This window comes from Macrobrachium nipponense, chromosome 27, assembly GCF_015104395.2.
Source record: "Macrobrachium nipponense isolate FS-2020 chromosome 27, ASM1510439v2, whole genome shotgun sequence".
Classification (NCBI taxonomy): domain Eukaryota; kingdom Metazoa; phylum Arthropoda; class Malacostraca; order Decapoda; family Palaemonidae; genus Macrobrachium; species Macrobrachium nipponense.
In genome coordinates, this window is record NC_087216.1 from 21,858,333 (window position 1) to 21,873,619 (window position 15,287).

The window sequence follows — 15,287 nt, forward strand, 5'->3', positions numbered from 1 at the left end:
GCATTGATTTTCAAAGGTTTTGAAGGTGACAGAACCCTGAGCTAGGGATCAATCTGTAAGTCCACCTACGTCTTTGAATACATTTTACATTTTCCCTTGTTTAGATCTGTTCCATCAAGTTCAGTTGTTAATTAAATTATTGTTACAGTACAATAAAGATAAGACAAAAGAGTGCAAACTTTTTCTCTGGCATTGTTAGGTTTCACTGCATTGATTTGCAAAGATTTTGAAGTTAACAGATCTTTAACTTGGGTTCAATATAGAAGTCTTCATTGGTCACAAAATAGTTTATATTTTATTGTTTGGCATCTGCCATGCCATGTTCTAATGTTAGTAAACTTGGTTGTGTAATGTTAAAGGCAAAAGTACACTGAATCACAAGTTCGTTTATCCTTCCTCAGGTTAAAGCTCACAGGTTAAGAAGTCTTGGTTGTGATTACGAAATTTGGTTGGCTATGACTGTTGTGACTCAAAAAGTGAGATGAATGTTAAACTATATGGAGAAGATGAGTCTCTGGCAAAGGAAATATCCTTTCTAACAGTCAAAAAATTGCAAGGATGGAAGGATGCCCTCATGTAAAATTAGTCCTGTTAAACCAGAATATAATGTTGAAGAAAAACCTTACATATGTGATACTTGTGGCAAGGCATTCACACAGAAGGCAATTTAGTTTTTCATTTTTGAGTGCATATTGGGGAGAAAAATTGTATGTGATGCTTGGGTCAAAGTTTGCCTATAAAAGTGCACTGAAAAGTCGTCATAGAATCAAATGTGGAATATAAATGTACTTAAAAATTTGCCAAGAAAGATGATCTTATGAGACATACCAGCATTCATATTGTAGAAAAACGATTTTCATGTTAATAGTATGTACTACACTGTGGTAAATTCAGCAAAAGGATTAGTCTGTGTTCATATAACTCTTCATATTTATAAAAGAAATTATTCATGTGAAGAGTTTGGTAAGTGCTTCTCACAAAAAGTCACTTGTGTGTCCATTCAAGAACCTGCATTGGTGAGAAAAATCATATTTGTGGAGAGTGTAACAAAGAGTTCATTATACTACTACATTAAGCCACTTAACTATCATATTAGGGCACAGTGGAGAAAGGAAAAATTCATGTGAGATCTGTGGAAAGTGCTTTACACAAAAAAGGCACTTGCATGACCATTCAAAAGTCCACACCAGTGAGAAAAATTCTGTTTGTGGAGAGTGTGGCAAAGGGTTCAGTACAAAATGCCACTTCAAAGGGTCATATCAGAATGCACATTGGAGAGAGAAATTATGCTTGTGAACCCGGAGGAAAGCAGTTTATGCACAAAAGTGGCCTTACTCAGCATGCTAAAAATTTCATACACAAGCCTGAGGATACAGAGGAGAATTATATTGAGATCTAGGGGAGACCTGTTACATTTGTGTGGAAAGTTTCCCAGGATCATGAAAAGACCAACAGCTTCACATGTGCTACATCAAAGGGGCAGAATTCAGAAATGTTATTTCATGACCTAAATTCTGTAGTTCAAGAAATTGAAACTGTCATTATTAGCTTTTAAGCCGCTTATTCCATTGTACAGAAAACTAAAAGTGTCTCTGAAGTCCAGAATTACCAAACTAATATGATGAGATAAGTAGAACATAACCCTTTCAGATGCTAGGGTATGGGTTTGTTTTGCAAGTCACCTTTGTCCCAGGGCCAAAGCTATGATTGACCATATTTTACTTTTGTCTTTGGTGAATTTAGTATTGAAGGTGTGATACTAACTTGGGGGTTGTCTTAGATCAGATTTTATTTATTCTATTGTGAGATGCTTAAAGAAAGCAGAGAAATAAAAGTCCAGAATTATGAACTGAAATTTACAAAAATGGCTAGTCAAAGCATCATAAATGGCTCTAGAGTTGGATTTTGTACAACGCATTGCTGGGGCATAAGCAATTCAGAAGTTTAGGTGAGGGTGAACAAAAGTAATTTTAGGTGTATGTATTAAAACAATTCCACAAATTTGAAGGGTGAACTTCTTGAATGATATTTTACACTTTGCATTTATTCTTCCCAGGTGAACTTACATGTAAAGTTTAAGGTGGAAAAGTAACTGATAAGTCATCACTGAACATTTTGTATTTTACTCTTTAGTGAATCTAGTTATCTGGGAAAGAAGATTTCATAACTGATTTTCACACTTCAGGCTGTTGCCTGTGCTAACAAAGTTGAATGTGTACTTACGGTTATAATTTCGCCTATGTTAATTTTTTTTAGTTTGTTTATAAGATTTCGAAAAGTTATTAACAAGTTTTAGTAAAAGGTTTGGGAAAACCCATTCCTTGGGTCAAGAACCAGTTGAGTACCGTAGATTTTGTGCTGGATTTAGATACATTTACAGTATGTGTTGATACCGATTTTTATGATGCAGTGAAGAAAAGTATTTTAAGTTAATACAGGAAAACCTTTAAACCCCTGTAAGCTGTGAAGCAGAAGTCTGATGCTTTGAGAATCAGTAGCAATAACACTGGTAGGGGGATATTTCCACATTTTTAAAGGAATTGAAAATCCTCTGGCACTGAAAACAGTGGGACATCTTGCCACCCAAAAAAGTAAAGAAGCTAACATACGAGATGAGTAGTTTATTATGTATATGTTAGATGTACACGTGCAGACTATGTATATAAGTTAGATGTACTTATGCAATCTTGATGAATTTGTCTGGTATTTGCTTAAGAATGGTTGCACTACACTTTTCAGATAATATATCTAAAAACTAAACTTTTTCTCTTTCAATTAAGTATTGATATCTTCTGGTAGTAAATAAGAAATACTTTAAATATACTGTTATACAATCCACTGTTTTTTATCAGTGTTTATCATTATATTTTCTGGTAGCATAGATTTACAATTTTGGTGTAGTGAGATGATTGTTTGTATATATTATCAAACATATAGTTCCACAGGCAGACTCTTTGGGCTTTAGCTAAGGCAATTTCACTTTCTTTCCAGAAATTGCAGTTGACAAAAGTTGGAGCCAGTGTAGAAAGAAGATTACCCTAAAGGGAGGCAAAAGGTATGCTATCACAGTCCTTAAGATTAATTACCCTATAACCTATAAAAATGGATAGTTTACTCATATTACTGACACAATCCTTATAATAAACTCAGCAGTAAAGTTAGTACATACGTACTGGTGTTATTAGAATTGTTACAGCATTGAAATACAGTAATCCCTGAATTATTGGGAATGATAGATCTAAGGGGTTATGGATATGTGGGAAGTGTAAACAGTATATTTTAGCCAGTGCCAGTAACCCCAAAAATCTAAGCCTACCCTTGTTTAGTGTATACAAAGATACATGGAAGAAAATACAACTTATAAAATCCATAGAAATGAGAACATTACAACACTGCAGTTTAAAATGCAGTAAGTGTAATGGAAAGCACATTTTACATGAGACCCAAAAATACAGCACTAACTCAAGATCGTTGTCATGACAGCTGACATTTCCTGAAGGGTCAAGTGGCCAAGATGCTTTGGTAGGAATATTGCTATAAATGAGGAGAGGCAGACAAGCATACATCTAACTAAACAAGGATAGAGGAAGGTGGATTAATTGATTAATTGACTAGTAAGGCAAATTTAGAATGTGAGGAGAAAACTGCATCCAGACCAAAATAAAATCCAAAAATATCTTTTGCACATGAACAGTATAAACTAATAGGACCTTGAAAAGATAAAGATCCATTCATTTACAAGTGAATGGCCATCAAAACTGTAGCTGGTTTAGAAAAATGATAATGATCTTATGAATTTATCACATTGCTGAATACAATTTTTAGTGATTGATCCCCTGACTAATGTTTTTTCAGCCACCCTAATTTATTGTTAAGCAAAGTGATAAGGTAGAGAAATGATCAAGGCAGTATAGAATTTTACATGTTCAGTGGGAAGTTGTGAACCCTACAGGCACTACTACTACACACTACCACAAAAATCAAAGGGATTGAAATGTCTACAGTGAACAGATATAAAACTGTCTTACTGTAGATGAAGCTGTCTCATTTTCCCAACGAAAGCCACCATTTTATCTTCAATAGATATGTGTACCAGAAACCAACAAATACCAAAAAATGAGAACAAGGAGATAATGGTAAATGTGTATGAAAAAGGGGTAAATAATTGTGCTGAAAACATTTAATTGTGAGAAACAACATTTCTAGTCATAGAGTTTCACTAAGGCCTATGTTCCAATCAGTAATCATGGTCTAGATTTAGCACTACTTTTATCCACTGTTCTTGATGACAATGGTAGAGTGAACTACTGAAACAGTTGTGTGAATTTGTAAAGAATTAGGTAATTTTAAAGATGATGTGCTTAGTGACAGGTATTTGTCCTTCCTCAGGTGAAAGAGAAGTTATAAGATAAAGAGGGGCCACTTTGAAATGTTCCAAGTACATTGGCAGAACAAAATCATCAAGCAGACAACCATTTGAGTAAATTGGAGAGCAAAGGTGGAGATAAAGAAAGGCTTCCCCTCTTAGTGATGGATTTATCATCTTGTGCCTCGTGTGGAATATCCAAAAATGTTTTTAACCTTTCCAGGACTGGAAACATTTCTAGTTCATGCGAAGAATGTGGAGCAAAACCTCCAAATAAAGAAAGTATTTGTCAGTCAAATACAAAACTAACAAGCACAATGAGTCCTGAAATTCTACAGAAATCCCCAAGAAAAGTATGCACAATTCAAGGTAAAGGGAAGTCCCCATGCACAGCAACTGTAGCGAGGACTGACTCATCAGATCAAAATAAACGTTTTGCATGTGATACATGTGGTAAAAGGTTCAAAGTTAGGGGACAACTTATTATGCATCATGTAGTTCATACTGGGGAAAAGAAATATGAATGTCATGTTTGTAAAAAAAAGTTTGCCTACAAAAGTTCCTTGACTGATCATGTTAAGGTTCATAGTGCTAGTACAAGACAAAAATTTCCATGTGATGGCTGCCAGAAAATATTCTTGCATAAGACATATCTTGTAAAACATAAACGTCAGTTTTGCAGTGCTAATGAGGAAAAAAGAGAGACGGTGAAGAAGGGAGAAGAAACTTATTATAATCATGGAGTGCCTTTGCCATCTGGTGAAAAAGGTTACCTGTGCCTAATTTGTGGAAAGCAGTATGTTAATAGATATAACTTAAGAGATCACATCAGATTTCATACAAGAGAAAGTGTTAATAAATGTGAGTATTGTGGCAAAGAATTCCAGAAAAAAAGTCATCTTGCTATTCATACCACAATACATACTGGTGACAAGAAGTACCTTTGTAGTGTTTGTGGGAAACGGTTTTCTCAGAAGAGTCACCTTCGTGCTCACATGAGAAGTCACACAGGTGAGAAAAAATTTGCCTGCGGAGAATGTGGCAAATCATTTGGTATTAAAGCTGAGGTTCGGAGACACATGATAAAGCATACAGGAGATGATAGAGACAAATATTTATGTGAGGTCTGTGGGAAACAGCTGGTTGATAAATATTCTTTTATTAACCATCAGAATTCCCACAAAAAAGGAAGGAAACGTAAGAAAAAAGGAGTCAAAAAAATTTCTAGAAATGAACGTGTGAAATGTGACATTTGTAAGATATTCACTGAAAGAAAATTGTTTGCTGAGCATTACAAACATCACCAAAAGCAAGATATCCTTGAGCCATGTTCTTTGTTCGTAGTAGAACCAAAAACTGAAATTTTATCTGATGAACTGACTGCAATTGCTGAAGGTAAAGAATGGACACCTTTTAATGACTCGACAGGTAGTACAGACTGCCTGAAGAATGATGTCCAGTATGATGAAGGTGAGGAAGATTCACTTCTTGACACCTCTTTTCATGTTAAGAAGGAAGAGGATCAAATGAATTAATATATTTGTTTCAGATTTTTCAAAAACTGGAGTGATAAAGTGCCAATCAAAGAATACGAACAGTATTGATATTGCAATATGCAGAAGGTAGTAGTGCAGTATTTATCTTTGCATGTTAAAATGAATAGAAGAGAAGGAAAAGCAGTGCATACGTATTACTGTTTGTAATTTCATCAAGAAAATATGGGCTTAACTAGGCAGTAACTTGTGGTGACAGTGAAATTTGTATGTTTTTAGCAGTAATAAGTAGTGTCTCAAAGAGGGCAACATATTTATTTTGCTTTATCCAACTTTGGTGAGTGATTTTCCACCAATGATCAAACCAATATTGTAATAACGTAATGTGTGTTTTATAATTAAATTTCGTTTGAAATCATTAAATATTAATAGTACATCAGGACACAGCTTTGTCCTACATATTAATGAATGACCTGTTGTAAGAGAGTAAAATACTACGAAAACAATTACTTTATTTGTATGCTAGATTACAAGAGTATCCTATTTTCAAGGCCAATAGTGATGTCCACAAGTCTGTCTTAAGTCAAGTCTGTCGTAAGGCATGAAAATACTGGACTGTTTACCAAGGACTTCATGATTAAACAGACCCCATACAGCCATATTGTGTATGAGAAAGCTCTGAGTGGAGTGGACAATCACTGCTTAAGAGCATGTTTTTTTATTTCTAAACACTAAATTACTATGGGTGGATGGATAAGGATCTTAGTACATACATTGTTTGTCTAAGGCCAACTACGACTTCATGATAGACGCTCTCTAATAATGACTTAAATCAACATAAGTAAAGTAATTCCACCCTCTTTATCTGCAACTGTGATGATGCAAAGTACTGTACAAGTAGAGAGTTTAAGTCACTTCTAAGAAGTTTGTATTAGTATCCTTTGAAAAATTATAAGGGAGATATTTTAAACATACAGTAGCAGATTAGGAGAAGGATGATTTCAATTTGGCTAACTAGAATTAAGAATGAGTTATTTCTGTTAATTTGCTTTTTATCTTGGCTAACTAGAATTAAGAATGAGTCATTTCTGTTAATTAGCTTTTTAGAGTATCATTTTAATTCTTTGGGAAATCTAAAAACTCATTGCTTCATTCTAACTTTCAGCAAAATTCTCTTATCTCATATGGCAGTGATTATATAACGTCACCATGTGTAAAAATCAGTATCTTAATCATGATATGCCTATGTGCATGAACCATCTCCACAATCAGTAATACAGATTTCATGGGATGGAAAAAGCTAAAATTTGTGTTAGAGTCCAATTCAATATCTTGAGACAAAGGTCAGTATTAATTTCTGATATCTTTATAACAGTGAAGTGTTATTTAATTGTATTTCATTTAGCACAAAATTTTAGCCCACACTGCATGCAGCTATGATACTGGAAGGTGGTAAGAGGTTTGAAAACTCACTGACGGTAGGCTTTCATATGATAGAAAGCTCTTCTAGCACTAGGTTCAGTACATAACCTTCAATATAGTATGCACTGTATATGTGGGAGACATAAATTGATACAATGCCTTAATGCAGATGTAATCAGAACAAATGCACCTGAGATAAGCCACTTAGTGTTGTCTTTACATGACAAATTTTATTACCAGTGTCCTAACAAAGTAGTTAAGTCCATTTATATCGGACTTGGCTTAATAAGGATTAAAGAATATAAAGGAAGTGGCAACAAAGTACCTATGTACCTGAAACCTCTTTAAAATTGCTTTTACCTTTTTATTTTTATCCTTGAATGGAACCATGGGAGATTTTTCAGAGCAATCTGGACGTACGTATGTCCAATCTTAGCTGAGCAGTCACTTGAGGGACTTGTGAGCAGTCTTGAGAGTAAAATAAAGGTGCTAGCTGTCTAAAAATAGTCTGTTTTGAAAGTGGAAATATATTAGTCATCTGTTTGTGTGCGTGTGTGAGATTATTAATATATACAGTAGTACAGGCCATTGATAAATGTATCGTAGATAGTATGTTTAGTTATAGTTATTTGTCCTTCCTCAGGTAAAAATGAAAGCATAAATTAAAGATGGACCACTTTCCAATGCTGAGGATATGTTCCACAACATGATCTACTTCTAGATGTCCATTTAAGTAGCTTGTAGGTTGGAAGTAGAAGATAAGGAAAAATCTCCTCAGTTAGTGATGGATTCTTTTTCTTGTGCCTCATGTGAAAGAATATCTGGGGATCTTTCAGACTCCTTAGAGAAGGTGAACATTGCTAGTTTATGCCAGGAATGTGGAAGGAAACCTCCGAGGAAAGTGAGCATTGTTCATACAAAAGAGAAATTTCCACATGAAGTGAGCCTCGTTCAAGGTGATGAGAAATTCCCAAGGAACTTGGATGTGGTTCAAAGTAAGGATAAGTCTTCAAGTACAGCTACCTTGACTCACACTGAATCATTCGACAATGATAAACGTTTTGCATGTGATACATGCGGTAAGAAATTCACTGAAAAATACAACCTTGTTGTACATTTTAGAATTCATACTGGGGAAAAAGACTATGCTTGTAATGTATGTGGAAAGAAGTTTCGTCATAAAAACACACTGAAATGTCACTTACGAGTCCACACAGGGGAGAAAAATTATGAATGTCACATTTGCAAAAAGAAATTCACTTATAAAAGTGGCCTAAGAGATCACTTGAGTCTCCATAGTGCAAGTACTGGGCAAAAATTTCCTTGTGAGGTTTGCCAAAAGTTATTCATAACCAAGAGATATCTTGTCAGACACAAACGTCGTAATGCATGCAGTGCTGAAGACAGAGTAAGCAACTGTAGAAAGAAGGTTGATTGGAAGGAAACATTTGCTAAGTGTGTAATGCCCATGCCTTCTGGAAGAAAAGGGTATATATGTCTGATTTGTGGCAAGCAATATCTTCAGAGAAGTTGTATGAGAAATCACATACGGTTTCATACCAGAGAAAATGTGTATAAATGTGAGTACTGTGGTAAAGAGTTCCAGGAAAAAAAGTATCTTAGAATTCATATCACTATTCATACTGGTGACAGGCAACACCTCTGCACTGTTTGTGGGAAAAGGTATTCTCAGAACAGTCACCTTCGGGCTCATATGAGAAATCACACAGGTGAGAAAAAATTTCACTGCGGAGAATGTGGTGAATCATTTGGTCTAAAAGCTGAGTTGAGGAGACACATGTTAAAGCACACAGGAGATGATGGAGATATATGCTTATGTGAGATTTGTGGAAAACAGTATGTTGATAAGTACTCATTTGCTAGACACAAGAAAAGTCACAAAGTTGAACAGAAATGTTTGAGAAGTGAGGGAGGTTGTAAAAAGGTTTTGGAAAATGACCTTGTGAAATATGATATTTGTGAGATGTTTACCGAAAAAAGATTGGTAGCTGAGCATCGCAAACATCACTCAAAACAAGAACTTAAGCCCTGTGCTTTGAGAATTGTAAAATCAGAATTTATATCAGGAGACTTTATTCCGAATGATAAAGGATTAACTTTTAATGATTTGACAGATAGTACTGATTATATTAAGACTGAAGCCCAGTACAGTGATGATGAGAATTTGCTTTTTGAAAATTCATACCAAGTTAAAGTGGAAGAGGAGGATGAGCTAGGCTAATATTTCCATCCATACAATTTCAAAGATTAAGTGATGCTCACTGCATCATCACAGATGATGCCGTAAGCAGAAATGACTTGTACATACTGATGTCTGTTTCTCTTCATACTCCTCTGTATGGATCACATCCATAATCTGGCTGTCTTTCTCTGTGTTACATAGTAAATAAGTGGTCTGCCATTTACTATAAATAGTCTTTAGGGTTGGCCATTTAGCTAATAACTGGACCCTATTATGAAATACATACCCTTGTATTGTGTATTTTGTTTGGGATATGTGGTTCATTTTCTATCATAGTTCATTTGTTATGCCTTAAAATTATTACTTTCAGGATGCTGTAATGTGATACAGCTAATGTAAAGTATCCTAGAAACAGTGAAATGATAGTATTTGTCCTTTCTCAGGTTAAATCATGGTGTAGTGGAACTCAAATGCAGTTGTAAGATGAGTGATACAGGCTTTGAAGAAAAAGTGGCTCTTCAGACAAAGAAGGAAAGCATTTCATGCTGTGTGTGCCAAAAACTGTCAAATGAAGATCATACAGAATCTGTTGATGTTTTAGACTCTAAGGACTCAGCATGTGTGGAGTGTGGGAGGAAGCCCATGAGTAAAATTACCATCACTCAACCCAAGCCACTTGATGTGGAGAAATTCACATGTGACACATGTGGGAAACATTTTGCTAGGAAAGATAACTTGGTCATTCATTTTAGAGTCCATACGGGAGAAAAAGATTTTGCATGTGAAGTTTGTGGGAAGAAGTTTGCTCATAAATCAACTTTAAAAGTTCATTACAGACTCCATACTGGTGAAAAGAACTATGCATGTGAAATATGTGGCAGGAAATTTACACACAAAAGTAATCTCACTTCTCATATCAAAACACATACAAATAACAAACATAGGAGTAATGGACCTTATGTTTGTGAAGAATGTGGAAAAGTATTTCACTATCATATTGGTCTTTATAGCCACAGGAGACTCCATGGGAAAGGAAAAAGGAGCTATATGAAAGAAGATGTTGATAAATATATTGAGACCCAATCGCATTCTGAAGGAGTGATTTTTATGTGTACTCTCTGCAAGAAGACATATATAACACAGTTGGTTATAAGGAGGCATTTAAGATACGTACATTTTCGGGGTAGGCGCTTTGTGTGTGAATACTGTGGCAAGACATTTCGAGAGAATCGGCACCTTGCTATTCATACCACTATTCACACAGGTGATCGGAAATTTGTTTGTGGGGACTGTGGTCAACGGTTTTCCCAGAAGAGCCACCTGCGTGTGCATGCTAAGCTTCACACAGGTGAAAAGGACTTTGTCTGTGAAGAATGTGGCAAAAGATTCACCACCAAAAGTGAAAAGAGGTATCATGTAATGACACATACTGGGGAAAAGAATTTTGCCTGTGAAGACTGTGGGAGACGGTTCACAAAGAAAAGCTCTCTTGGCTGGCATTACAAAACTTACACACACAGAAATACCAAGCAAGTTAAGAGTCATGCTCATAGTGAAATGACTGATGAAACTAAATTCTTGAGCTGTAATGTATGCCAAGAAAAGTTTATTGATCCGATTGCATTACTTGATCATAGTGCATGCCATGAAACAAAGGACCTGAATGTTCCCAGTGCTTTTGCGAAAAGTAGCTTGGGTGATGTTATTAAAGATACCATAACAGAAGCTCAGAAAATTGAAAGTGTCATTAATGAAATAGTACTCCCATCAACAGCTTTGACTGATGAAACTTGTTTTATAAAAATGGAAGAGCTGTGAAGAGGCTACATGTGGAGGCAATGATGACAATTCTATTAATGAAGTGTATATCACAGGGTGTCGAGAATAAAATGGAATAGTTATACCCTATTTAGAGAGGAAAATGAAGATGGAAAGAGTGATGGTTTTACATCCAAATAGATTTACTGCAGTAAGAAAAAAAATACAGGTAAACCTGTAATAAGATGATTCAAGACATTATGTATGCTTTTGATAAAAATTATTGTGCTATGACTGTTCAATCTGGTTTGTGTATGTGTACATGTATTGAATGATAATTTTCTTCCTCATTTTTTGGGCTTTTTATTTTTGTGATAAGTAGCATTACACTTCTTGTAAGCAACAGCACATAGGGGCTGACACTCATTTAACAGTTTCATTGACTATTAATGATGTCCTGTAGATGGAAGATATCAAACTTGTTTTCCTTAGTAGTACAAGACGATGAAGCTGAATGGGGTCTGGACTCTCCAATTTCCTTTCTTTTTGAATTTTGTTTTTTCCCACCAACAACCAAGAGTGATTTTTTTCTAGTCTGACTATGTTTCCATATTTAACTATAGTACATACTTATAGATTGATTGAGAATTATGTAAATATGGTTAGTCTTTGCTTACAGTGGAAACTCTGCAAAGCTTGCTCTTTGCCTACCTACTTATTGAGGAAATTGGTACATAGTTATATGAGTGTGGTCATACAATTTTACAGTGGTCTGAGTTTTTACACTGTCTGGTCCTTTAACTTGTACTGGTACCCAGAGAATTTGATTATACTTAGGAATTCTAATGAAATTCCATAATAACTTAATCTTTGTCTATGACTCCTGATGAATATTAAACAAATAGTTAGATATTAACTTGAAAGTCTGTGAAATCACTTGCGACAGCATTCGTCTTTTGCTCAGAGATGTATTATCTTATTTCTGTTTTTCACACCAGATTTTTCTGTGAAAATATTGTATGGATAGATACAAAGAGGTTAGAGACAAGTTTGTAAGGCTCTTTTGTGTTACTCTGATTCTGTGAACTGCAATCCACTGTAATATAAATGGTTGGGGAGACAGTGCCCAGGACCTAAGTTTTTTTAGGACAAGGTTACAGAAGGTTGTGGTGTTTCCGAGGAGGTGCATGAGACATTGTAAGTTGCACACACCATGACCAGTAATGCTTAACATTACTTCTGCTGTTATAACTGGATGAAAACTAATTTATTTACATATTTACAACATTACACAAATAAAAAAAAATTGAAGAACTTTGCTTTGCTACTAAGCCTTTTTAAAAGGCTCATTTTCAAACTGTTATAGTTTCCAAAGTTTACTGGTTAATGTAGAAAGGTAGTTTAAAAAGAAGTAAACAGTATTTGGCACTATTACTGCACAGCAATTTAAATGTAACAAAAATTAAAGAAAAATGAACTATAAGTATTTCTAATGTTCTTGTTGGTTGGTACTGTTGTGTTACAGATTGTGCTTTAAGTTTTTGAATGCATTTGTATTTTACCTTAGAAGTATGTAATTATCACATACTGTAACTCATAAGGTATCTCTCTTCCTATTTTGTAAATAGTCCACAATATGATATACTGACAGCTTCTGGTGTACTATATCTTGGATCTCATACATTATCAGTAAGGTCTTAGGTTTCTCAGTAAAAATAGAATTGTTATCTGGAGGTCCAGTACTTTTTACTGGAATGCAATACCACTGCTAACAGATCACCAGTACTGATGGAAAAACTTAACACTCTTCTTTTTATTGTTAAATACCATGCAACAATAAATTGTTCTTCCTTCCTCCAATACATTTTATGTAACACAATATATCCTTTATGTTTTCACTGAATACAACATTGATTTTCCTTACTTTCTGTGCAAAAAAAAAAAAAAAATAGGACAATTCCAATCGGGAGATATACGTACTGTGCAACATTTCAACTCAAAGAACGTTGTCCTAGAGTGTAGAGTTGATGTTAACTCTAATTTCTCTGTTGTTCCTACTCTTGTATGGTATTAATAAAAAATTTAAAGGCAAATATATATATATGTAGATATCTTTTTTATTACCCTTGAATATGTGGTATTTAGTAATTATGCTTGAACTTTTTTTGAGATTCTGAGGAGTTGGATGACAGAATTTTAAAATTCATAGCTGGAATAACTGTATTATAAATGAAGCTGGGGAAATATGTAGTGTTTGCCAGCTAAAAAATAGACCGAGATGGTTTGGATATATGATGAAAAAGGTTGAGGAACAATACATTAGAAAAGCAGTATACAGTAAATACATTTGAAAGTAGCAAGGCAAATATCAGCAAGAAAACTGAGAATCATGAAAGAAGGTCATTGAAGAACACCTAGACTATATGAGATTTCAGGCAGAAATAGAAAAATATAGTGCATAAAACACAGGAGAGGTGAGAGTAAGACTTCCTTTTCCTTCTAAGCCTGTGAAGGGAAAATCTGAAAAAGGATTACTGTTTTTTGTGTTGTAATAAACTGATTTTGAAATGATTTTTAATTTTCTGAACTATTGCACTGTGAATACGAATGTGGGGGAGGGGGGCTTTGACTGAATTTATGAAAAGATTAATTCTAAATGTGCTAAGATCAAAATATAAACAAATATATTGCATCATGTGAAGAACCCATTCTTAGGGGGAATGGATTACGGAAGAATTGAGGATACAGAGACGTTATTATACTGTTTTCTTCAGTGCAGAGAATGAGATAAGCAAAACAATCCCAGTCTTTCTGGGACAGTTCTTAAATGAAATTATCCCCTTGAGGGATATCGGATCCTCCCCTTGAAAACAGGCAGGTTAAATGACCCTTAAAACACTGGATAGATTGGATGCAGGAAAGCGTAGCTTCAAAATGAAAAAAATATCTTAATTTAGAATAACCTGAATTTCTTAAGGTGTTAATATTAAGTAAACAATTCCATTTTAAAATAGGATCATACAATGGACAAGTGCACTCAGTATAAAACATTCTTCTATGAAGTCATACCGTGCAAGCATCAACTGCTAATTTAAGAGACGTCACCTAGTAAATTTGCATTCTCTCTAACAAGCACTCGTTTTCTTGCTAAAGGATGGACAACCGATTATATTATAAATTGGGATTGTATTATAAATTAGTAAAATCATCTTCAGTCCTACCAAATAATAATTTGTCGCTGGCAAAAAAATGCCCATAAAGGAGGTTGATTATAAAATGACAAAATAAAATATATTAGAAAAACTCACTGAAAAGATTAAATTTCAATAAAAGTAATCAGCATAAAGCAAAAAAACAACAGGCTCAAGGAAAAAAACAGAGGGTATGGAAGAAGAAAAACGTGAGAGGAGAATGAGAACTGAGAATTGGAGATAAGACAGGAAATGGAACAGACTCAAAGGAGGGGAAGAGAGTGTCATGAAAATGAAGAGTAATTTAAAGAGATACGTATATAAAAAAGATTAAATGGTGACAAAAATAAATGTGATAAGTCAATGTTAGACTGAAACTGATACAGGAACATGAAATTAAAATGAAGGAGAATCGTGGGAAAAAAAACGGGGAAAGTAATCAGAAGAGTTAATTAGACATGTAATGACGAGGAGATAATAAAAAAGGATATATGATGCGAAAGAAGTACACCGAGAACATTTTTCCCATGATATTAGGTACTTAGGATAGATTTTATATATATTTATATAGTATGTATATATATATATATTATATATATATATATATATATATATATATATATATATATATATATGATGTGTGTGTGTGTGCAAGGATCGGTAACACACTCGCTCGCTCTCTCCCTTTCTTACATCCGAAGAAGAGCCTCTCAGGATTTTATAGCTTCTCGGAATAAACATGCCTGGAACAACTGGATTCCAGGAAACAAAACAGAATAGTTTTGGGGGCATTTTCCATAAACTGGATCACAGCCACTTAGCCCGAATTGTAGAGAGCGGAGAGAGAGAGAGGG

General features: G+C 34.6%; 1 protein-coding gene across 3 annotated transcripts; it reads left to right on the forward strand.

Moving 5' to 3' along the window:
• Nucleotides 1-2,943: 2,943 nt before the first annotated feature.
• LOC135200895 (gastrula zinc finger protein XlCGF26.1-like) lies at nucleotides 2,944-13,337 on the forward strand. 3 transcript variants are annotated; one of them, XM_064229637.1, is made up of 2 exons: nucleotides 2,944-3,055; nucleotides 4,390-13,337. In XM_064229637.1, the coding sequence occupies exon 2, from the start codon at nucleotides 8,066-8,068 to the stop codon at nucleotides 9,521-9,523; it is 1,458 nt and encodes a 485-aa protein (XP_064085707.1). In that variant the 5' UTR covers nucleotides 2,944-3,055; nucleotides 4,390-8,065; the 3' UTR covers nucleotides 9,524-13,337. The 3 variants fall into 3 exon arrangements, with proteins under 3 accessions (XP_064085707.1, XP_064085709.1, XP_064085708.1); XM_064229639.1 differs by having other exon boundaries at nucleotides 2,952-3,055; nucleotides 9,928-13,337; XM_064229638.1 differs by having other exon boundaries at nucleotides 2,972-3,055; nucleotides 7,925-13,337.
• Nucleotides 13,338-15,287: the final 1,950 nt, after the last annotated feature.